A 26,711-nucleotide genomic window follows, 5' to 3' on the forward strand; every position below is an offset into this window, starting at 1 on the left:
AAGCAACACTTCATCTCAGGGGTAAGCGTGAAATGTATAATCAATACTTGTTTTTCAAAGGACCATCGATATTGTAGTACTGTCAGACTGGTGGGAATGGGTCTTTCTTGACGTCACAGACCCTGGACTGGAGGGAAATCGTCTGGGGTCACACAGTCTTCAAAATAAATTGTGGACCTTCAAGAAACATCAGCTTGTTCTGAGTTTGGAACTTTCCAGTACAGCTTTTTCTGGCTCAGACCAGCTCCAGCTCATTTCAGTTTTTTCCTTTCTCTTTGACTGTGCTGGAGTTCTCAATACCTGGTCCTGTTATACTCATCCTGAAGCACAGTGAGTGGTGTAAGCCTTTTCTCCTCTTTGTAGGTATCTATCTGTAATGGAGCTGTAGGGGAGATGGCCTAACTAGCTTTCCCACCCAACATCTACATGAGCACGAGCAGGAGTCGGGGACGTCAGTACTGGACTAGATGGGCCCAAGAATGGGACCTATATCTAGAAGGATGAATCAAGGGGTATCATAAAATTTATCAAAATTACATGTGGATATATCCATTTAATTTTGGTTGAATCCCTGAACAACTGAACAACTCATTCAGTACAGATTGTCAGTCAGCACTTGACTCTAGTAAGGCTGCACCAAGCCCAGAATTTTCCTGTGGAAATACATGGAATACTTGTGGGGTGGCAATATTGACACAAGAGCCACAATCTATTACGTTATGCCTCTCAATCTATGCCTTTCGAACCCAGTTAGCTCAACAGGACATTGTCATTCTCCTGAACTCTTATCACTGCTTTAGGACTGGTTCACAACAAGAAAAAGGAACTTCAAACTTACAGGAAATAGAGTTTTCTTTTAAATCATACATTTTTCAACTTCATAACTATTGACATTTGAGCCAGATAATTCTTTGTTGTGGGGAGATGTCCTGTGCAATGCAGGATGTTTAGCAGCAGCCCTGTCCTCTACCCTAAATGCCAGTAGTGCCCCTCCCCCATTGGTGACAGCAAAAAATGTCTCCTGACAGTGCCAACCTCAACCCTGGTTGAGAAGCCCTGGCCTGGCAAGATGGCCTTTCCCAGCTGTGTGCATGCATGAGTGTGTACATGTGCTATTCAATCATTGCAGGGTTATGCTCAAGGTTACTTGGCAATTCATAAGGCACAGAATACAACCACTAGAATCATGAACACACATTGAATTGACAAGGATCTAGCAGAGACCATACATGTAAGGTAAAAATTCATATCTCAGGAAGAAATTCTCCAGCATAAGTGCAAAGGATAATGCTCAGAGATTTCTTAATTTTATAAGAAAGAAAGAAAAAAAAACACCTCACCCTTTCTCTTGTGAGAAATTCCTCAGCAAAGGTGTGCTTTCTGTAAAGCAGGGGTCTTTAGAACTGCAGCTGAAGAACTGGGGGAAAGGAGGGTGAGACCTGAAAAACACAGTGAAGGAAAGGGATCACCAACACAAAATGATGACTGTGCTCACTGATGGTTGTGGCTAGATTCAAGAACGTTTATCTGTTGATGGACACTTAGGTGATGTAGCACATATATACAATGCAATATTACTCAGCCATAAAGAGGAATGAAACTGAGTTATTTGTAGTGAGGTGGATGGACCTAGAGTCTGTCATACAGAGTGAAGTAAGTCAGAAAGAGAAAACAAATACTGTATGCTAACACATATATATGGAATCTAAGAAAAGAAAAAAAGAAGGTCATAAAGAACCTAAGGGTAAGACAGGAATAAAGACACAGACCTACTAGATCATGGACTTGAGGATATGGGAAGGGGGAAGGGTAGGCTGTGACAAAGTGAGAGAGTGGCATGGACATATATACACTACCAAGTGTAAAGTGGATAGCTAGTGGGAAGCAGCCACGTAGCACAGGGAGATCAGCTAAGTGGTTTGTGACCGCATAGAGGGGTGGAAAAGGGAGGGTGAGAGGGAGGGAGACGCAGGAGGGAAGAGATATGGAAACATATGGAAACATGTGTGTATGTATAACTGATTCACTTTGCTATAAAGCAGAAACTAACACACAATTGTAAAGCAATTATACTCCAATAAAGATGTTTAAAAAGATGTAGATCTTTTAGAATGTGTTTGAACTTATATGACTCTCCATCTAAAGCAAATAGATATAGTTGTGGGTTAACATACTTGAAAACCAGAGTAACTACAAATCAAAAACATAGAATGGATTCACAAAAACCAAAAAGAAAGGAACTCAAGTGTAATACAAGAGAAAATCATCAAACCACAACAAGAAAAATAATAAGAAGAAATGAACAAAGAAGAACTGCAAAAACAACTGTAAAATACAGAATAAAATGGTAATAAGTACTTGCCTATCAATAATTATTAAATGTCAATGGACTAAATGTGCTGATCAAAAGACATAGGGTGGCTGATTGAATAACAAAGAAAGACCCTTCAATACATTGCCTACAAGAGACTCACTTCAGTGAGAAAAACACACAGACTGAAAGTGAAGGGATGGAAAAAGATATTTCATGCAGATTAAAATGACAAGAAAACAGGGGTAGCAATATCCATATCAGACAAAATAGACTTTAAAACAAAGGCTATAATGAAAGACAAAGAAGGACATTAAATAATGATGAAAGGATCAATATAAGAAGAAGATACAATACTTATTAACATATACACAACCAATACAGGAGCACCTAAATATATAAAGCAAATACTAACAAACTTAAAGGGAGAAATTGAAAATAATACAAAAATAGCAAGAGACTTTAACACCCCCACTGACATCAATGGACAGATCAACCAGACAAAAAAATCAATAAGGCATCAGAGGTCCTAAATGACAGAATAGACCAGTTGAATGTAATGAACATTTACAGGTGACTACATCCCCCCAAAATGCAGACTATACACTTTTCAAGGAAATTTCTCTAGGACAGACTACATACTAGGTCACAAAAATAGACTCATCTATTTAGGAAGATAGCAATAATATCAAGCATGTTTGTCGACCACAACAGTATGAAACTAGAGCTGAACAACAGAAAGAAAAAGAGAAAACAGTGGAGACTAAATAACATGCTACTAAAACACCAATGGGTCAATGATAAAATCAAAGTGGAAATCAGAAAATACCTCAAGACAAATGAAAATGAAAACATAACTTTCCAAAAGCTATGGGATGCAGCAAAAGCAGTTCTATAAGGGAAATTCATAGTGATACTGGCATTCCTTGACATAAAAGAAAAATCTCAAATGAACAAATTAACCTACCAAATACTTAACCTACCAAATAAAAGAAACAGAAAAAGAAGAACAAAGTCAGCAAAAGGAAGGAAATATAGAGATCAGAGAGGAAATAAATAAAATAGAGATTTTAAGAAAACAATATAAAAGATCAATAAAACCAAGAGCTGGTTTTCTAAAAAGATGAACAAAATTGACAAATCACACCAAGTCTCACCAAGAAGAAAAGCAAGGACACAAATAAACAAAATTAGAATTAAAGAGGAGAAATAACAACCAATACTAAAGATATACAAATAATTATGAGAATACTATGAACAGTTATATGCCAACAAATTGGACAACCTAGAAGAAATGAACAAATTTCTAGAAACATACAGACTGCTAAGACTGAGTGAAGAAGAAACAGAAAATTTGAAGAGACTGATCACTAGAAGTGAAATAGAATCTGTAATTTAAAAAAAAAAAAAACTCCCTGTGAACAAAAAACAAAGACTGGAAAGATTCACTGAGAAACTTTACCAAACATATAAAGAAGAATATATACCTATCCTTCTCAAACCATTCCAAAAGATTGAAGAGAAAGGAACACTGCAAAATTCATTTTATTAGGCCACCATTTTCCTGATATAAAAACCACACAAGGACACTACGAAGAAAAATTACAAGCCAATATCCTTGATGAATATAGATGCAAAATTCCTCAACAAAATATTAGCAAACAAATCCAACAATACATAAGAAGGATCATACACCATGACCAATTTGGATTGGTTCCAGGGTTACAAGGATGGTTCACTGTATGCATATCAATGTGATACAGAACATTAACAAAAGGAAAGACAAAAACCACATGATCATCTCAATAGACTCAGAAAAAGCATTTGACATAATTCAACATCCATTCATGATAAAAACACTCATTAGGTTTTAAAGAGTCCTTTAAGATACACCACCTGCATGTCACCTCAGCTTCACCTCTAGATTTTCTTTAACTCCCTTTACCCAAATCTACTCTTCAAACTTTCAGAAATACTTTTACTTCTTGTAACAGGCTTCCACCCTTGTCTAGGGCGTTTATATATATAATATGCTTTCTTTCAACATTGTTTGTATAGCATGTCATCTTCCTTCAGATCTCACAACCCTTCCACATCATCCAGGAGAAATTAAGTGGTCCCTGCTTTGTGTACTCCCTGAGGATCCTCGTGCCCATGTTTCCTGCAATGCATTTTAACTGCTTCTTTGAATACTCCCTTAGCCGGTGCAGAGGGGATGGCATGTTGGTCAGGATATATCACCCAGCAAAGAAAAATCCAAGATACCAGTCAGATTTTTTACCACAATTGTCTAGTTCAGAACACTGGACCACCAGAGAGCTCCACGTCCCATGGAATATCAGTCAGCAAGAGCTCTCCCAGAGATCTCCGTCACAATGCTAAGACCCAGCTCCACCCAATTACCAGCAAGCTCCAGTGCTGGAAACCCCACGACAAACAACTAGCAAGACAGGAACACAAGCCTACCCATTTGCAAAGAGGCTGCCTAAAATCATACGAAGTTCACAGACATCCCCCCAAAACACCACCAGATGCGATTCTGCCCACCAGAAAGAAAAGATCCAGGCTCATCTGCCAGAAAACAGGCACCAGCCCCCTCCACCAGGAAGCCTACACAAGCAACTGAACCAACCTTACCCACTGGGGGCAGACACCAAAAACAATGGGAACTACAAACTGACAGCCCGCGAAAAGGAGACCACAAACAAAGTAAGTTAAGCCAATAAGAAGACAGAGAAATACACAGCAGATGAAGGAGCAAGATAAAAACCCAACAGACCAAACAAATGAAGAGAAAATAGGCAGGCTACCTAAAAAAGAATTCAGAGCACTGATAGTAAAGATGACCCAAAACCTTGAACATAGAATGGAGAAAATACAGGAAACGTTTAACAAGGACCTAGAAGAACTAAAGAGCAAACAGACAATGATGAACAACACAATAAATGAAATTAAAAATTCTCTAGAAGGAATCAATAGCAGGATAACTGAGGCAGAAGAACAGACAAGTAACCCAGAAGATAAAATAGAGGAAATAACTAGTGCAGAGGAGAAAAAAAGAAAAATTAAAAGAATTAAGGACAATCACACAGACCTCTGGGACAACATTAAACACACCAGTATCTGAATTATAGGGGTCCCAGAAGAAGAGAAAAAGAAAGAGACTGAGAAAATATTGGAAGAGATTATATTTGAAAACTTCCCTAATATGAGAAAGGATATAGTCAATCAAGTCCAGGAAGCGCAGAGTTCCATAAAGGATAAATCCAAGAAGAAACATGACAAGAAACATATTAATCAAACTATCAAAACTTAAATACAAAGAAAAAATATTAAAAGCAGCAAGAGAAAAGCAACAAATAACATACAGGGAATCCCCATAAGGTTAACAGCTGATCGTTCAGCAGACATTCTGCAATCCAGAAGGGAGTGGAAGGATCTTTTTAAAGTGATGAAAGGGAGAAACCCACAACCAAGATTACTCTACCCATCAGGGTCTCATTCAAATTCAACAGAGAAATTAAAACCTTTACCCACAAGCAAAATCGAAGAGAATTCAGCACCACAAAAGCATCTTTACAACAAATGCTAAGGAACTTCTCTAGATAGGAAACACAAGAGAAGGAAAAGACCTACATTAACAAACCCAAAACAATTAAGACAATGGTAAAAGGAACATACATATCGAATATTACCTTAAATGTAAATGGATTAAATGCTCCAACCAAAATACATAGACTGGATAAATGGATACAAAAACAAGACCCATATATATGCTATCTACAAGAGACACACTTCAGACCTAGGGACACATACAGACTGAAAGTGAGGGGAGGGAAAAAGATATTACATGCAAATGGAAATCAAAAGAAAGCTGGAGCAGCAATTCTTATATAACACAAAATAGACTTTAAAATAAAGACTATTACAACAACAAAGAAGAACACTATATAATGACACAGGGATCAATCCAAAAAGAAGATATAACAATTATAAATATTGATGCACCGAACATAAGAGCAGCTCAATATATAAGGCAAATGCTAACAGCCATAAACGGGGGAATCAACAGTAACACAACCATAGTAGGGGACTTTAACACCCACCTTTCACCAAAGGACAGATCATCCAAAATGAAAATAAATAAGGAAACACAAGCTTTAAATGATACATTAAACAAGATGGTCTTAATTGATATATATAGGACATTCCATCCAAAAACAACAGAATAGACTTTCTACTCAAGTGCTTACAGAACATTCTCCAGGATAGATCATATCTTGGGTCACAATTCAAGCCTTGGTAAATTTAAGAAAATTGAAATCATATCAGGTATCTTTTCTGACCACAATGCTATGAGACTAGATATCAATTACAGGGGAAAAAAACTGTAACAAAATACAAACATATGGAGGCTAAACAATACACTACTATATAACCAAGAGGTCACTGAAGAAAAGGGGAAATAAAAAAGACCAAGAAAGAAATGAAAATGAAAACACGACGACCCAAAACCTATGGGATGCAGCAAAAGAAGTTCTATGGGGGAAGTTTATAGCAATAAAAACCTACCTCAAGAAACAAGAAACATTTCAAATAAAGAACTTAAGCTTACACCTAAAGCAATTAGAGAAAGAAGAACAAAAGAACCCCAAAGTTAGCAGAAGGAAAGAAATCATAAAGATCAGATCATAAATAAATGAAAAATAAATGAAGGAAACAATAGCAAAGATCAATAAAAGTAAAATCTGGTTCTTTGAGAAGATAAACAAAATTGATAAGCCATTAGCCAGACTCATCAAGAAAAACAGGGAGAAGACTCAAATCAACAGAATTAGAAATGAAAAGGGAAAAGTAACAACTGACACTGCAGAAATACAAAGGATCACAAGAGATTACTACAAGCAACTATATGCCAATAAAAGGGACAACCTGGAAGAAATTGACAAATTCTTACAAAATCACAACCTTCCGAGACTGAACCAGGAAAAAATAGAAAATATGAACAGACCAATCACAAGGACTGAAATTGAAACTGATTAAAAATCTTGCACCAAACAAAAACCTGGGACCCGATGGCTTCACAGTAGAATTCTATCAAACATTTAGAGAAGAGCTAATGCCTATCCTTCTCAAACTCTTCCAAAATATAGCAGAGGGAGGAACACTCCCAAACTCATTCTACAAGGCCACCATCACCCTGATACCAAAACCACACAAAGCTGTTACAAAAAAAGGATTCTTCAATATACGCAAATCAATCATTGTGATACACCATATAACAAATTGAAGGATAAAAACCATATGATCATCTCAGTAGATGCATAAAAAGCTTTCAACAAAATTCAAAAACCATTTAGGCTAAAAGCTCTTCAGAAGGTAGGCGTACAGTGAACTCACCTCAACATAATAAAGGCCATATATGACAAATGCACACTCAACATCATTCTCAATGATGAAAAACTGAAACCATTTCGTCAAAAATCAGAAACATGACAAGGATGCCCACTCTCACCACTATTATTCAACATGGATTTGGAAGTTTTAGCCACAGCAATCAGAGAAGAAAAAGACATAAAATGAATCCAAATCAGAAGATAAGGAGCAAAACTGTCACTGTTTGTAGATGACATGGTACTATACATAGAGAATCCTAAAGATGATACCAGAAAACTATTAGAGCTAATCAATGAATTTGGTAAAGTAGCAGGATACAAAATTAATGCACAGAAGTCTCTTGCATTCCTATACACTAATGTTGAAAAATCTGAAAGAGAAATTAAGGAAACACTCCCATTTACCATTGCAATAAAAAGAATGAAATACCTAGGAATACAGCTACATAAGGAGACAAAGGACCTGTATGAAGAAAACTATAAGTCACTGATGAAAGAAATTAAAGAAGATACAAACAGATGGAGAAATATACCATGTTCTTGGATTGAAAGTATCAACATTGTGAAAATACTATACTGCCCAAAGCAATCTACACATTCAATGCAATCCTTATCAAACAGTCAATGGCATTTTCACAGAACTAGAATAAAAAATTTCACAATTTGTATGGAAACACAAAATACCCCGAATAGCCAAAGCAATCTTCAGAAAGAAAAATGGAGGAGGAGGAATCAGGGTCCCTGCCTTTAGACTATACTACAAAGCTACAGTAATCAAGAAAGTGTGGTACTGGAACAAAAACAGAAATATAGATCAATGGAACAGGATAGAAAGCCCAGAGATAAACCCACGCACATATGGTCACCTTATCTTTGACAAAGGAGGCAAAAATATACAATGGAGAGAAGACAGCCTGTTCAACAAGTGGTGCCAGGAAAACTGGATAGCTACATGTAAAAGAATGAAATTAGAACACTCCATAACACCATACGCAAAAATAAACTCAAAGTGGATTAAAGACCTAAATGTAAGGCCAGACACTATAAAACTCTTAAAGGAAAACATAGGCAGAACACTCTTTGACATAAATCACAGCAAGGTCCTTTTGTACCCACCTCCTTAAGAAAGGGAAATAAAATCAAAAATAAATAAATGGAACCTAATGAAACTTAAAACCTTTTGCACAGCAAAGGAAACCATAAACAAGATGAAAAATCAACACTCAGAATGGGAGAAAATATTTGCAAATGAAGCAACTGACAAAGGATTCATCTCCAAAATATACAAGCAGCTCATGCAACTCATTATCAAGAAAACAAACAACCCAATCTAAAAATGGGCAGAAGACTTAAATAGATATTTCTGCAGTGAAGATATACAGATTTCCAACAAACACATGAAAGGATGCTCAACATCACTAATCATTAGAGCAATGCAAACAAAAATCACAATGAGATATCACCTCACACTGGTCAGAATGGACATCATCAAAAAATCTACAAATAATAAATGCTGGAGAGGATGTGGAGAAAAGGGAACCCTCTTGCACTGTTGGTGGGGATGTAAATTGATACAGCCACTATGGAGAACAGTATGGAGGTTCCTTGAAAAACTAAAAATAGAACTACCATACAACCCAGCAATCCCACTACTGGGCATATACCCTGAGAATACCATAATTCAAAAAGTGTCATATACCACAATGTTCATTGCAGCTCTATTTACAATAGCCAGGACATAGAAGCAACCTAAGTGTCCATCAACAGATGAATGGATAAAGAAGATGTGGCACATATATACAATGGAATATTACTCAGCCATAAAAAGAAACAAAATTGAGTTATTTGTAGTGAGGTGGATGGACCTAGAGTGTGTCTTACAGAGTGAAGTAAGTCAAAAAGAGAAAAACAAATACTGTATGCTAACACATATATATATGGAATCTAAAGAAAAAAAAGATTGGTTCTTTAGAACCTATGGGCAGGACAGGAATAAAAATTCAGATGTAGAGAATGGACTTGAGGACATGGGGAGTGGGAAGCGTAAGCTGGGATGAACTGAGAGAGTGGCATGGGCATATATACACTACCAAATGTAAAATAGATAGCTAGTGGGAAGAAGCTGCAGAGCACAGGGACATGAGCTCAGTGCTTTGTGACCACCTAGATGGGTGGGTTAGGGAGGGTGGGAGGGAGGGAGACACAAGAGGTAGGGGATATGGGGATATATGTATACGTATAGCTGATTCACTTTGTTATACATCTGCAACTAACACAACATTGTAAAGCAATTATACCTCAATAAAGATGTTAAAAAAAAAAGCACTCATCAAAGTGGGTATAAAGGTAACACATCTCAACATAATAAAGGCCACTTACAACAAACCCACATTCAGCCTAATGCTCGATGGTGAAAAGCCAAATGCCTTCTTGCTAAATTCAGGAAAAAGACAAAGATGCTTCTCTTTAACATAGTATTGGAAGTCCTAGCCACAGCAATCAGAAAAGAAAAAGAAATAAAAGGTATCCAAATTAGAAGGAGACAGGTAAAACTGTCACTATTTGCAGATGACATGATATTTTATTTAGAGAACTCTAAAGTTTACACCTCAAAACTATTAGACCTAATAAAGAAATTCATCAAGGTTGCAGGATACAAGATTAATATACAGAAATCTATTGCATTTTTAAACACTAATGATGAAATATCAGGAAGAGAAAGTAAAAAAAAAAAAACCTTGTTAAAAATCTCATCTAAAAAGAAACCTAGGAATAATCTTAACTAAGGGAGGTGAAAGACCTATATAATGAAAACTATAAAAATTAATGAAGGAAATTGAAGGTCGTTCAAAGAAATTGAAAGATATTCTGCGCTCTTGGATTGGAAAAATTAATATTATTAAAATGGCCATACTACTGAAAGCAACCTACAGACTTACTACAATCCCTATCAAAATAGCCATGATATTTTTCACAGAATTAGAACAAATAATTCTAAAATTTATATGGAACCACAAAAGACCCCAAGTTGCCAAAGCAGTCTTGAGAAAAAAGAACAAAAATGGAGGTATAACCCTACCAGACTTCAAACTATACTACAAAACTACAGTAATCAGAACAGTGTGATATTGGCACAAAAACAGACACATAGATCAATGGAACTGACTAGAAGTCCCAGAGATAAACCTACTCACCTACAGTCAATTTATGACAAAGGAGCAAGAATATACAATGGAGAAAAGACAGTCTCTTCAACAAGTGATGCTGGGAAAACTGGACAGCCACATGTGAAACAATGAAATTAGAGCACTTCCGCACATCATATATAAAAATGAACTTAAAATGGTTTAAAGACCTAAACGTAAGACATGACACCATAAAACTGCTAGAAGAGAACATAGGCCAAACATTTTCAGACATAAATCATAGTAATATTTTCTTAAATCAGTCTCCCAAGACAAAAATAAATTAATTAATAAAAACAAAAATAGGACTTCCCTGGTGGCACAGTGGTTGAGAGCCCACCTGCCGATGCAGGGACCGCGGGTTCGTGCCCCGGTCCGGGAGGATCCCACATGCCATGGAGTGGCTGGGCCCGTGAGCCATGGCCACTGAGCCTGCGCGTCCGGAGCCTGTGCTACACAACGGGAGAGGCCACAACAGTGAGAGGCCCGTGTACCGCAAAAAATAAATAAATAAATAAATAGGACCTAATCAAACTTAAAAGTTTTTGCACAACAAAATGAAAAGACAACATACAGAATGGGAGAAAATATTTACAAATGATGGTACTAACAAGGGATTAATATCCAAAATACACAAACAGCTCATACAACTGAATATTAAAAAAAAAAAATCCAATAAAAAAATTGGCAGAAGACTTAAATAGACATTTTTCCAAAGAAGACATACAGATAGCTAACACGCACATGGAAAGAAACTCAATATCACTAACTATTAAAGAAATGCAAATCAAAACCACAATGAGATATCACCTCACACCTGCCAGAATGGCTGTCATCAAAAAGTCTACAAATAAAAAATGTTGGCCAGGATGTGGAGAAAAGGGAACACTTGTACACTGTCGGTGGGACTATAAAATGGTACAGCTACAAACTACTGTATAGCACAGAGAATTATACCCATTATTTGTAATAACCTATAATGGAATATAATCTGTAAAGATATTGAATCTCTAAGTTGTACTCCTGAAACTAACACAATACTGTAAAACAACTGTATTTCAATGAAATACATATATATAAAATAATAGCTTTGGACAATATGTAACAACACTGATAGTATTTATAATATAAAATTACATAAAAGAAATATAAAATGACGTTTACTATGAGCACAAAAATGTAAAAATACATATTACATATGGGAGAAGGCCAGAAGGGAATACAGGTAAATGCCAGTAGATAGTAATAATTGTTGTAAAATCATTTTTCCCCTTCAATTTCCAAATTTTTAACAATTTATTTACTTTGGCTTGTTAATAGTAAAAACAGTAATCAGTTCATGACAGATGAACTGGTCATGTCACATAATTCAGTCTGATAATATACTACATTTAATCCATATCAGATCTTATGTGCTATTTTATAATAAAAGAAAGAATTCATTCAAAGTTTTCTGGGATTTGAGATTCAAAACCATGCTATATTTAGATAAGGGAATGAGAAAGGGAGTGAAGAAATGGGAGAGGCTGTGTGAAACATTGTTTACTTTTTCTATGAAGAAAACTAGCATATTAGAAAAATTCATTCATCTTTAACTTGGCAGTTTTGTTTGGTCTATGTCATTTAAAATGTATAAGCAATTTATTCCTCTCACTTGGAGGCCTCAAGTAGCAAAGGGGTGGAATTCCTCAGTGAGGAACGGGGGAAAGCAGCATCAAGAAGTATCCTGCAGAGTTCCAGGGCTGCAGCTACAAGAGGAGGTTCAGAATCCCAAACATAAGGGTCAGGGTGCCACCAGAATGAAGTCTGCTTTCTCTATTTTTTGTTGTTTATTCCCTCTGTTATAGGATTATTGTTAAAAGAGAGCAAAATCAGAGCTGGGGAGGATGGCATAGTAGAAAAACTCTGAGCTCACCTCCTCCCACGGAAACACCAAAATTATAACAATTTATAGAGCAACTATCAGTAAGAAAGAATTGAAGGCAGAAAAGATCTTCTACAACTAAAGATATGAAAAAGCAACCACAAGATGGATAAGAGGGGTGGAGATGCAGTATCCCCTGTGTGGGCAACCACAAATGGAGGATAATTACAATTGCAGTGGTTCCCCACAAAGAACAAGAGGTCTGAGCCCCACATCAGGCCCCCCAGCTGCACCAGGAAGATGAGTCCCCAGAAGGCCAGTGGGGCTTACCTTCAGGAGAGTCAGAGAGCTGTGGAATATAGAGTCTCCACTCTTAAAAGGCATGCACAAAACCTCACATGCTCCAGGATCCAGGGCAGAAGCAGTAATTTGAAAGGAGCCTGTGTCAGACAGACCTGCAGATCTTGGAGAGCCTCCTGGAGAGGAAGGAGGTAACTGGAGCTTACCCTGGGGACATAGATGTGGGTGGAAGAGCTTTTGGGGATCTCACTCTACCATGAGGACATTGGTGCTGGCAAGCATCACTTTGGAATCCTCCTTCCAGCTTATAAGCACCAGGACTGAGTCTCACCCACCAGCCTATTGACACTAGTACTGGGACACCTCAGGCCAAGCAACCAGCTGGGTGGGGACACACCCCCACCCACCAGCAGACCCACTGCCTTAGGACCTTCCAGCCACCCAAGGACACAACCCCACCCACGAGAGGGCACAGAACATGGACCCACGCATCAGCATACCAGCACTAGCCCCAAGACCACTGTGGACTGTTGGGACCCAGCCCCACTCACCAGCAGGCCAACACCAGCTCCAGGACACCCAGGCCTTAGGGCCAGAGACATTGGTAAGCAGCTCCACCAAAAAACTGAGAGCCAGCGCTTACCCCAGAATGCCCAGGACCCTGTCCCTGCCCACCAATAAGCCGACACCAGCTTTGGAACAGCTTGGGCCCCTCAGCTAGCCACACCAGGATTTGGACCCACCTACCAAAGAGCTGACACCAGCTCCAGAACCCCCTGGGCTCTGTAGCCAGAGACCCCAGGATCCAGCTTGGCCAACCAGCAGACTGACACCAACTCTGGGACCCCAAGAGTCCTGAAGCCTGGGACCCCCAGAGTCCTGAAGCCAGAGACACCAGCACCCTGGTATACCCACCAGCAGTCTGGCACCAGCCCTGGGACACGCTCCCCAAAGCCCCACCCACCAGCAGGATGATACCAGCTCCAGGAGCCCCACAAGCCCAGCCCAGCCCACCAATAGGCTGACACTAGATCCAGGACCCTTGACATTTTTTTTTTTTCTTTAAGAGAAATAAGCCTCTATTTTCTTGTTTCACAAATAAAGCTGGCTGAGTTGGTTGCTTTTTGGTGATTAGTCAAAGAGAACAACAACTCCCATATCTTCATCTGGCTCCTCTGGCCCTCCATTTGCTTCAAATTTGGCTGTGGCTGTGGTAGCAGTAGGAGCAGCAGTGGTTGCAGCACTAGCCCTGCAACCATTTGGGCTCTGCAGCCAGCCACTTTGTGACACAGCCCCACCCATCAGCTGCCAGAATCCTTTGCAAAAGGCAGGGCCTAGCAACCAACCAGACCAGGGGCCAGCCACCAACCAGATGACCCACAGTAGTCAGCCCATCACAACAGAAGGACCCACACAGCCCACATAGGGGGCAACACTAGAGTAGTTAGCTCTGATGACCAGAGGGGAGTGCCCTGCTGAGACATATAGAACATTTCTTCCATAAGGCCACTTCTCCAAGATACAAAAATGTAACCATTCTATCTAATGCATAGGAATAAAAATAGAGAATTAGGTAAAATAAGGTGACAGAGAAACATGTTCCAAATGATGGAATAAAATAAAGCACCAGAAGAACAAAGCAAAGTGGAGATAAACAATCTACCTGATAGAGTTTCCATGGAAATGACCATAAAGATGCTCAACAAATTCAGAAGAATGGATAAACACAGTGAGAAGTTTACCAAAAACTTAGAAAATATAAAGAAAAACCAAACAGAGCTGAAGGATACAATAACTTAAATAAAAAATACACAAGAAGGAGTTTTGCAGCAGATTAGATGAGACAGAGGAACAGGTCAGTGAGCTGGAAAAGTAATGAGAATCATGCAAGCTGAACAGAAAAAAGAAAAATTTATTAATGGAACAGTTTAAGAGACTCCTGGGACAACATCAAGCATACTAACAAACATTCACGTTATAGGGGTCCCAGAAGAAGAAGGAAAGAGAAAGGGGCAGAGAACTTATTTGAAGATATAACTGCTGAAAACATTTCTAACCTGGGAAAGGAAACAGACATCCAGGTCCAGGAAGCACAGAAAGTTCCAAATAGGATCAACCCAAAGTGATCTACACCAAGATACATTATAATTAAAATTACAAAAATTAAAGATAAGGAGAGAGTAATAAAAATAGCAAGGGAAAATAACTAGTAATGTATGAGGAAACTCCCATAAGGCTATCAGCTGATTTTTCAGCAGAAACTGCAGTCCAGAAGGGAGTGATTTGATATATTCAAAGTGATGAAAGGGAAAAACCTACAACCAACTATACTGTACCTGGCAAGGCTTTCATTCACATTTGATGAAGAGATCAAAAGATTTACAGACAAGCAAAATCTAGAAGAGTTTAGTACCAGCAAACCACCTTTAAGGGACTTCTCTAAGCAGAAAAGAAAAGGTCACAACTAGAAATATAAAAATTACCAAAGGAAAAATCTTATTGACAAAGGCAAGTATACAGTTAAGGTAGTAGATCAACCACTTATAAAGATAGTAGGAGTTTACAAAAGCAGTAAAATCATCTATGTCTGCAGTAAGTAGTTAAGGGGTACACAAAACAAAAGGATGTAAAATCTGATGTCAAAAACAGTAAATGTTGGGCTTCCCTGGTGGCACAGTGGTTGAGAGTCCGCCTGCCAATGCAGGGGACACGGGTTCATGACCCAGTCAGGGAAGATCCCACATGCTGAGGAGCGGCTGGGCCCGTGAGTCATGGCCGCTAAGCCTGCATGTCCAGAGCCTGTGCTCTGCAACGGGAGAGGCCACAACAGTAAGAGGCCCGCATACCACACACACAGAAAAAAAAAAAAAAAAAAAAAAGAACAGTAAATATTGAGAGGGAGTAAAAATGCAGGGTTGTTAAAAAGCATTCAGGGCTTCCCTGGTGGCGCAGTGGCTGAGAGTCCGCCTGCAGATGCAGGGGACACGGGTTCGTGCCCTGGTCCAGGAAGATCCCACATGCCATGGAGCGGCTGTGCCCGTGAAGCCATGGCCGCTGGGCCTGCACATCCAGAGCCTGTGCTCTGTAACAGGAGAGGCCACAACAGTGAGAGGCCTGCATACCACACACACACACAAAAAAAAGCATTCAAACTTAAGAAATCAGTAACTTAAAATAAGCATGTATATATATATACAGATTGATGAACCTTTAGCCAAACTCATCAAGAGAAAAACAGAGAGAGCACAAATCAATAAAATCAGAAATGAAAAGGAAGAAGTTACAGAAATACAAAGGATCATAAGAGGGCTTCCCTGGTGGCTCAGTGGTTGAGAGTCCACCTGCCAATGCAGGGGACACGAGTTTGTGCCCCCGTCCGGGAAGATCCCACATGCTGCAGAGCAGCTAGGCCCATGAGCCATGGCTGCTGAGCCTGCGCGTCCGGAGCCTGTGCTCTGCAACGGAAGAGGCCACAAGAGTGAGAGGCCCGTGTACCACACAAAAAAAAAAGGATCATAAGAGATTACTACAAACAATGAAATGGGCAACCTGGAAGAAATGGACAAATTCCTATAAATGTACAACCTCTAAAGACTGAATCAGGAAGAAATAAAAAATATGAACAGATAAATTATCAGTAATGAAACTGAATTAGCAATTTTTAAAAACTCCCAACAAACAATGATTCATGACCAGATGGCTTCATGGGTCAATTCTACCAAACATTTAAAGAAGCATTAACATCTACCCTTCTCAAGCTCTTCTTAAAAACTGCTGAGGAAGGAACGCTTCTGGACTTTTTCTACGAGACAAAGATAGCTTCTTTTTTAAAAAAAAGAAAATTACAAGCCAATATCACTGATGAACATAGATGCAAAAATCCTCAACAGAATATTACAAACAGAATTCAACAATATATTAAAAGGATCAAACATGATGATCAAATGAGTTTTATCCCAGGGGTGCAAGGATGGCCCATTATCCACAAATCAAAGTGATATACCACATTAAAAAATTGTAGAACAAAAATCATCTTATCACCTTGATAGATGCAGAAAAAGCTTTTGACAAAATTCAACATCTATTCATGATTAAAAAAAAACTCTGAAACAAGTGAGTATAGAGGGAACATACATCAACATAATAAAGGCCACATATGACAAGCCCACCGTTAACATCATACTCAATGGTGAAAAGCTGAGAGCATTTCCTCTAAGATCAGGAAAAAGATAAGGATGTCCATTCTAGCCTCTTTTATTCAGAAAAATATTGGAAGTCATAGCTATAGCAATTAGACAAGAAAAAGAAATAGAAGAAATCCAAACTGGAAAGGAAGAAGGAAAACTGTCACTGCAGATGACATGATACAATACATAGAAAATCCTAAATACACCACCAAAAATCTACTTGAGCTCATCAATGAATTTGGTAAAGTTGCAGGATATAAAATTAATATATAGAAATCTGTTCATTTCTTTATACTAACAACAAATTATCAGAAAGAGAAAGCAAGAAAACAATCCCATTTACAATTGCATCAAAAAGAATAAAATATCTAGGAATAACTCTAAACAAGAAGGTAAAACTATAAGATGTTGATGAAAGATAGTCAAGATGACAAAAACAAATGGAAAAGTATATTGTGCTCAGGGATTGGAAGAATTAATATTGTTAAAATGACCATACTACCCAAAGCAATCTACAGATTCAGTGCAATCCCTATCAAAATACCAATAGTATTTTTCATAGAACTTGAACAAATAATTCTAAAATTTGTATGGAAACATAAAAGACCCCAAATAGCCAAAACAATCTTTAAAAAGAGCAAAACTGTAGGTATCACACTCCCTGATTTCAAACTATACTACAAATCTACAGCAATCAAAACAGCATGGTACTGGCACACACAAAAAAGATACATAGCTCAATGAAACAGAAGAGATAGCCCAGAATGGACCCACACTTACATGGGCAATTAATCTATGACAAAAGTGTCAAGAATATACAACAGGGAAAAGACAGGCTCTTCAATAAATAGTATTGGGAAAACTGGACAGCTACCTGCAAAATAACAAAACTAGACTACTTTCTCACAACATATACAAAAACAAATTCAAAATGAATTAAAGGCTAAATGTAAGACATGAAATCATAAAACTTCTAGAAGAAAACATAGGCAGTATGCTCTTTGACATCCATCTTACCAATATTTTGGGGGATGTGTCTCCTCAGAGAAGGGAAACAAAAGCAAAAAACAATGTACACGTCAAATTAAAAACCTTTTCCACAGTGAAGGAAACTATCAGCAAAACAAAATGTCCACCTACTTAATGGGAGAAGATATTTGCAAATGGTATATCAAAATAAGGGGTTAATATCCAAAATATAGAAAGAGCACATACAGCTCAACATCAAAAAAAAAAAAAACAGAAAACAAAAAACAACCAATTAAAAACATGGGCAGAGTACCTGAATAGACAATTTTACAAATAAGACATATAGATGGTCAATAGACACATGAAAAGATGCTTAGCATGACTCATCATCAGGGAAATGCAAATCAAAACCACAATGAGATATCATCTCAGACCTGTCAGAACGGCTATCATCAAAAAATCTATAAATATCAAACCTTGCCAAGGATGTAGAGAAAAGGGAACCCTCATACACTGTTGGTGGGAATGTAAAATGATGCAGACACTACAGAAAACAGTATGGAGGCTCCTTTAAAAACTAAAAATAGAACTACTATATGATAACGCAATTCCACTCCTGGGAATATATATGGAAAAAAATGAAAACACTAATTTGAAAGGACATATGCACTCCTATGTTCATTGCAGCATTAGTTACAGTGGTCAATGTATCCTGCATCTGTGGAATACATGAATAGACAACGAATCATCCCAAATTGAGGAGGTGGACTTTGAAAGCAAGATTTGTGACTTTTTCTCCTTCTTCTCTTTTTGTGAGTTTGTATGTTATGCTCTGTGTGAGATTTTGTCTGTATAGCTTTGCTTCCACCATTTGTCCTATCCGTCCATTTTTTGTTTTGTTTTGTTTTGTTTTCAATGTTTTTTCTTCATAATTATTTTTTAATAACTTTATTATATTTTATCTTACGTTATTTTATTTTACTTTATCTTCTTTCTTTCTTTTTTCCTTCCTTCCCTCCTTCCTTCCTTCCTTCCTCCTTCCCTCCCTCCCTCCTTTCTTTCATTCCTTCTTTCTTTCTTTTTTTCTTTCTTTCTACTTCTACTAATTCTTTCTTTCTACTTTTGCTCCCTTGTATTCTGAGCCATGTGGATGAAAGGCTCTTGGTGCTGCAGCCAGGAGTCACTGCTGTGCCACTGAGGTGGGAGAGCCAACTTCAGGACACTGGTCCACAAGAGCCCTCCCAGCTCCACATAATATCAAATGGCGAAAACCTCCCAGAGATTCCATCTCAACACCAGCACCCAGCTTCACTTAACGACCAGCAAGCTACAGTGTTGGACATTCTATGCCAAACAACTAGCAACAAAGGAACACAACCCCATCCATTACCAGAGAGGCTGCTTAAAATCATAATAAGTCCACAGACACCCCAAAACACACCACCAGACGTGGACCTGCCCACCAGAAAGACAAGATCCAGCCTCATCCACCAGAACACAGGCACTAGTCCCCTCAACCAGGAAGCCTACACAGCCCACTGAACCAACATGAGCCACTGGGGACAGACACCAAAAACAATGGGAACTACGAGCCTGCAGCCTGCAAAAAGGAGACCTCAAACACAGTAAGATAAGCAAAATGAGAAGACAGAAAAACACACAGCAGATGAAGGAGCAAGATAAAAACCCACCAGACCTAACAAATGAAGAGGAAATAGGCAGTCTACCTGGAAAAGAATTCAGAATAATGATAGTAAAGTTGATCCAAAATCTTGGAAATAGAATAGACAAAATGCAAGAAACATTTAACAAGGGCCTATAAGAAATAAATATGAAACAAGCAACGATGAACAACACAATAAGTGAAATGAAAAATACTCTAGATGGGATCAATAGCAGAATAACTGAGGCAGAAGAACGGATAAGTGACCTGGAAGATAAAATAGTAGAAATAACTACTGCAGAGTAGAATAAAGAAAAAAGAAGGAAAAGAACTGAGGACAGTCTCAGAGACCTCTGGGACAAAATTAAATGTGCCAACATTCGAATTATAGGGGTTCCAGAAGAAGAAGAGAAAAAGAAAGGGACTGAGAAAATACTTGAAGAGATTATAGTTGAAAACTTCCCTTATATGGGAAAGGAAATAGTTAATCAAATCCAGGAGGCACAGAGAGTCCCATACAAAATAAATCCAAGGAGAAATACGCCAAGACACATATTAATCTACTGTCAAAAATTAAACACAAAGAAAACATATTAAAAGCAGCAAGGGAAAAACAACAAATAACACACAAGGGAATCCCCATAAGGTTAAGAGCTGATCTTTCAGCAGAAACACTGCAAGCCAGAAGGGGCTGGAAGGAAATATTTAAAGTGATGAAGGAGAAAACACTGCAACCAAGATTACTCTACCCAGCAAGGATTTCATTCAGATTTGATGGAGAAATTAAAACCTTACAAGCAAAAGCTGAGAGAGTTCAGCACCACCAAACCAGCTTTACAACAACTGCTAAAGGAATTTCTCTAGGCAAAAAACACAAGAGAAGGAAAAGACCTACAATAATGAACCCAAAACAATTAAGAAAATAGGAACAGGAACATACATATCGATAATTACCTTAAATGTAAATGGATTAAATGCTCCCACCAAAAGACACAGATTGGCTGAATGGATACAAAAACAAGACCCATATATTTGCTGTCTACAAGAGACCCACTTCACACATAGAGACACATAGAGACTGAAAGTAAGGGGATGGAAAAAGATATTTCATGCAAATGGAAACCAAAAGAAAGCTGGATTAGCAATTCTCATATCAGAAAAAATAGACTTTAAAATAAAGACTATTAGAAGAGACAAAGAAGGACACTACATAATGATCAAGGGATCAATCCAAGAAGAAGATATAACAGTTGTAAATATTTATGCACCCAACATAGGAGCACCTCAATACATAAGGCAAATACTAACAGCCATAAAAGGGGAAATCGAAAGTAACAGGGGACTTTAACACCCCACTTTCACAAATGGACAGATCATCCAAAATGAAAATAAATAAGGAAACACAAGCTTTAAAGATTACATTAAAAAAGATGGACTTAATTGATATTTATAGGACATTCCATCCAAAAACAACATAATACACATTTTTCTCAAGTGCTCATGGAACATTCTCCAGGATAGATCATACCTTGGGTCACAAATCAAGCCTTGGTAAATTTAAGAAAATTGAAATTGTATCAAGTATTTTTCCGACCACAATGCTGTGAGACTAGATATCAATTACAGGAAAAGATCCATAAAAAATACCAACACATGGAAGCTAAACAATACACTACTTAATAATGAAGTGATCACTGAAGAAATCAAAGAGGAAATTAAAAAATACCTAGAAACAAATGACAATGGAGACACGACGACCCAAAATCTATGGGATGCAGCAAAAGCAGTTCTAAGACGGAAGTTTATAGCAATACAATCCTACTTTAAATAAAAGGGAAACATCTTGAATAAACAACTTAAGCTTGCACCTAAAGCAATTAGAGAAAGAAGAACAAAAAACCCCAAAGTTAGCAGAAGGAAAGAAATCATAAAGCTCATATCAGAAATAAATGAAAAAGAAATGAATGAAACAATAGCAAAGATCAATAAAACTAAAAGCTGGTTCTTTGAGCAGATAAACAAAATTGATAAACCATTAGCCAGACTCATGAAGAAAAAAAGGGAGAAGACTCAAATCAAAATAATTAGAAATGAAAAAGGAGAAGTAACAACTGACACTGCAGAAAGACAAAAGATCATGAGCAATTACTACAAGCAACTCTGTGTCAATAAAATGGACAACCTGGAAGAAACGGACAAATTCTTAGAAAAGCAAAACCTGCCAAGACTGAATCAGGAAGAAATAGAAAATATGAACACACCAATCACAAGCACTGAAATTGAATCTGTGATTTTAAACTTACAACAAACAAAAGTCCAGGACCAGATGGCTTCATAGGTGAATTCTATCAAAAATTTAGAGAAGAGCTAACACCTATCCTTCTCAAACTCTTCCAAAATATAGCAGAGGGAGGAACACTCTCAAACTCATCCTACAAGGCCACCATCACCCTGATACCAAAACCAGACAAGGATGTCACAAAAAGAGAAAACTACAGGCCAATATCACTGATGAACAAAGATGCAAAAATCCTCAACAAAATACTAGCAAACAGAATCCAGCAGCACATTAAAAGGATGATACACCATGATCAAGTGGGGTTTATTGCAGGAATGCAAGGATACTTCAATATACGCAAATCAATCAATGTGATACACCATATTAACAAATTGAAGGAGAAAAACCATATGATCATCTCAACAGATGCCGAGAAAGCTTTCGACAAAATTCAACACCGATTTATTATAAAAACCCTGCAGAAAGTAGGCATAGAGGGAACTTTCCCCAACATAATAAAGGACATATAAATGTAAGGCCAGAAACTATCAAACTCTTAGAGGAAAACATAGGCAGAACACTCTATAACATAAATCACAGCAAGATCCTTTTTGACCCAATTCCTAGAGAAATTGAAATAAAAACAAAAATAAACAAATGGGACCTAATGAAAGTTAAAAGCTTTTGCACAGCAAAGGAAACCATAAACAAGACCAAAAGACAACCCTCAGAATGAGAGAAAATATTTTCAAATGAAGCAACTGACAAAGGATTAATCTCCAAAATTTATAAGCAGCTCATGCAGCTCAATAACAAAAAAACAAACAACCCAATCCAAAAATGGGCAGAAGACCTAAATAGACATTTCTCCAAAGCAGATATACAGACTGCCAACAAATACATGAAAGAATGCTCAACATGATTAATCATTAGAGAAATGCAAATCAAAACTACAATGAGATATCCTCTCACACCAGTCAGAATGGCCATCATCAAAAAATCTAGAAACAATAAATGCTGGAGAGGGTGTGGAGGAAAGAGAACTCTCTTGCACTGTTGGTGGGAATGTAAATTGATACAGCCACTGTGGAGAACAATATGGAGGTTCCTTAAAAAACTACAAATAGAACTACCATATGACCCAGCAATCCCACTACTGGGCATATACCCTGAGAAAACCATAATTCAAAAAGAGTCGTGTACCAAAATGTTCATTGCAGCTCTATTTACAATAGCCCGAAGATGGAAACAACCTAAGTGTCCATCATCGGATGAATGGATAAAGAAGATGTGGCACATGTTTACAATGGAATATTACTCAGCCATATAAAGAAACAAAATTGAGTATTTGTAGTGAGGTTGATGGAGCTAGAGTCTGTCATACAGAGTGAAGTAAGTCAGAAAGAGAAAGACAAATACCGTATGCTAACACATATATATGGAATTTAAGGGAAAAAATGTCATGAAGAACCTAGGGGTAAGACAGGAATAAAGACACAGACCTACTACAGAATGGACTTGAGGATATGGGGAGGGGAAAGAGTAAGCTGTGACAAAGCGCGAGAGAGGCATGGACATATATACACTACCAAACATAAGGTAGATAGCTAGTTGGAAGCAGCCACATAGCACAGGGAGATCAGCTCGGTGCTTTGTGACTGCCTGGAGGGGTGGGATAGGGAGGGTGGGGGGGAGGGAGACGCAAGAGGGAAGAGATATGGGAACATATGTATATGTATAACTGATTCACTTTTTTATAAAGCAGAAACTAACACACCATTGTAAAGCAATTATATTCCAATAAAGATGTAAAAGTAAATAAATAAATAAAAATAAAAGGAGATTCAAATCTATTTAAAAAAAAAAGATATGGAAGCAACCTAAGTGCCCAAAAATAGGTGACTGAAAAAGGAAGATGTGGTGTGTATGTATATATACACACATATACATACAATGGAATATTACTCAGCCATAAAAAAGAATGAAGTACTGCCAATTGCAGCAACATGGTTGGACCTAGAGGGTATTATGCTAAGTGAAATAAGTCAGACAGAGAAAGACCAATACTGTATGATTTCACTTAATATGTGGAGTCTGAAAAACAAAACAAATGAACAAATATAACTAAACAGAAAAAGAGTCACAGATAGAACAAACTGTTAGTTGCCAGACGGAGGGGTGTGGAGAGAAGAGAGAAACAGGTGAGAGAGATTAAGAGGTACAGCTTCCACTTACAAAATAAATGAGTCACAGTATTAAATGTACAGCATGGGGAATACAGTCAATAACTAAGTAATATCTTTGTATGGTGACAGATCGTAACTAGACTTGTGGTGATCATTTTGAAATATATAGAAATATTGAATCACTATGCTGTGGATGAGGAGCTAACATGGTATGGTAGGTCAACTATACTTCAAAAAATAAACTCAGAAAAGATCAGATTTGTGGTTACCAGAGTCAGGGGCTTAGGGAGGGGGAATTGGATGAAGATAGTCAAAAAGTATGAACTTCCAGTTACAAGATAAATAAGTGCTAGGGATGTAATATACAACACAATGACTATAGCTAACACTGCTGCATGTTGTATATGAAAGTTGTTGAGAATGAATCCTAAGAGCTCTCATTACAAGGACAACAATTTTTTTCTATTTCTTTAATGTTGTATCTATATGAGATGACAGATGTTCACTAAACTTATTGTGGTAATCATTTCATGATGTATGTAAGTCAAATTATCGTGCTGTACACCTTTAACCTGCACAGTGTTATATGTCAATTTATCTCAATAAAACTGTAAGTATAAAAAGAAGATAAAATCATGACTGCCATACATATGTGACATGAACACATATCAAATATTTTATTGAACTCATTAATTACAGGAAACCAATAAGAAAAAGAAACCACACATATATGGGCAATTAGAAATGTTGAACTGAATTGAAAAATCAGTGTAAAACTGGACAATTCATTCCATCAGACACACTTCAAATGTATTTCTTGGCATGAGAATCATTTGCATTGTCATCAGTTTTCAGATCAGTTGTAAACAATGAGAAGATATAGATAACCTCGGAGGGCTCCATACATAGTTTTCTATAGAAAACACCAGTCATCTTTTTGGTCCATTTAGCCTTTCACGATTTTTCTCTCCTCTTCTCCTCTACCTTTGTGGCAGGCAGCCTCTGACATGCCCCCAGTGATCCACTCCAGGTGTTCACACCCTTGTGTGATCCCATCCCCTTCAGTATGGGCCCACACAGCAAAAGTGATGGGGAGTTACATCTGTGATTAGGTTACAAAGAACTGTCTCTCATGCTTGCCCCGATGGAGCAGGCCTCCTGACAAGGGACTGAGAACCTCAGTCCATCTGCCTGGGGGGAACTGAGGCCAGCCAACAATCACACAGACGAGTTTGGAAGCAGACCTTGCCCACTTGAACCGTGGTCAGCCAGCTCCAGCTGACCACTTGTTCTCAGCCTGTAAAAGACCCTGAGCAGAGGACCCAGCTAAGCCATGCCCAGATTCCTGACTCACAAAACTGTGAGAAAATAAACATGTGTTGTTTTAAGATTCTGAATTTTGGAGTTTGTTGCATGGCACTAGATAACTTAACACACTCTTCCTTCCTGCTTTCTGTGTACCTATACCCTGATTTTAATAGCTCTAAGAAAATACTTACACAGGTGATGTAACTGATCTTATTTCTATTTTTATTATCTTTTGGATTTACATTAGCCGCATTTTAGAAGTAGCATTCATTCAAAACAGGTCAGGAAAGTGATCTAATGCTGGAAAGATTCTTGCAGAATATCTGGAAATTATTCCCACAAAAAATGTGAGAGAACTATGCTCAAGAAAACCCAGTATTTGTAAATTCCACATTCACAAGATAAAATTGTTTTAAACTCACCTCCACTTCGCGAGGAATGAGCCAAAATTCTGGTCCACAGGAGCCCAGCAGCTCTGCCCAGCTGCCCCACTGGGGTAGGCGTTCAGGGAGTCTGCCTTGCTGTCTCCCTGCTGTGGCCTATGGTTGCTGGTGTTGAGTCCCACCAGCCCCGGCCCTCCCAAGCCAGCGCTCATGGGAGCTGATGTCTGATGTATCTCTATCTCCAGCATACCAGAAGTCAGCCTGCCATCTTTGTTCTCTAGGTGCATGTTTCTGTTGCCACTCTTCTCACTAGAGTCAGCCAGAAAGAAACCACTGTTGATAAAAAGCAAACTGTGAATATCATTTTTATCTTGGGGAATTCATACTACTGAATGGTACAGTAGAAACACTTCTTATAACAAGGCCCTTCCCATGTCTCAGCATCTAATATATGGAAAAAAGTGTATGTTCATCTCCAAGAATGAACATTTTAGCACATTTCACACTAGCAGTAACCTAACTGTTCAACAACAGAGCATTAGTTAGGTAAATTGTGATATGTGCATAGTAGGAAATACTATGCAAACATAAATATCCTCTAGAGATACTGACATTGGGAAATGTTTAAAATATAGTAAACGCCATTGATACACTGGGATATATCTCTTGAAATAAATATGT

General features: G+C 37.9%; 1 protein-coding gene across 1 annotated transcript in view; it reads right to left on the bottom strand.

Annotated features, from left to right (window-relative positions):
• OCA2 (OCA2 melanosomal transmembrane protein) overlaps nucleotides 1–26,317 on the bottom strand; it is a 234,574-nt gene extending 208,257 nt beyond the window's left edge. Inside the window, exons 1-2 of the mRNA XM_060015744.1 lie at nucleotides 26,070–26,317; nucleotides 1,341–1,439 (exon numbers count right to left, since the gene is read on the bottom strand). Coding sequence (XP_059871727.1) covers nucleotides 1,341–1,439; nucleotides 26,070–26,317 — 347 coding nt within the window. The remainder of the gene's footprint in view (nucleotides 1–1,340; nucleotides 1,440–26,069) is intronic.
• Nucleotides 26,318–26,711: the final 394 nt, after the last annotated feature.

Source organism: Delphinus delphis, chromosome 7 (genome assembly GCF_949987515.2).
Source record: "Delphinus delphis chromosome 7, mDelDel1.2, whole genome shotgun sequence".
In the NCBI taxonomy this organism is placed as follows: domain Eukaryota; kingdom Metazoa; phylum Chordata; class Mammalia; order Artiodactyla; family Delphinidae; genus Delphinus; species Delphinus delphis.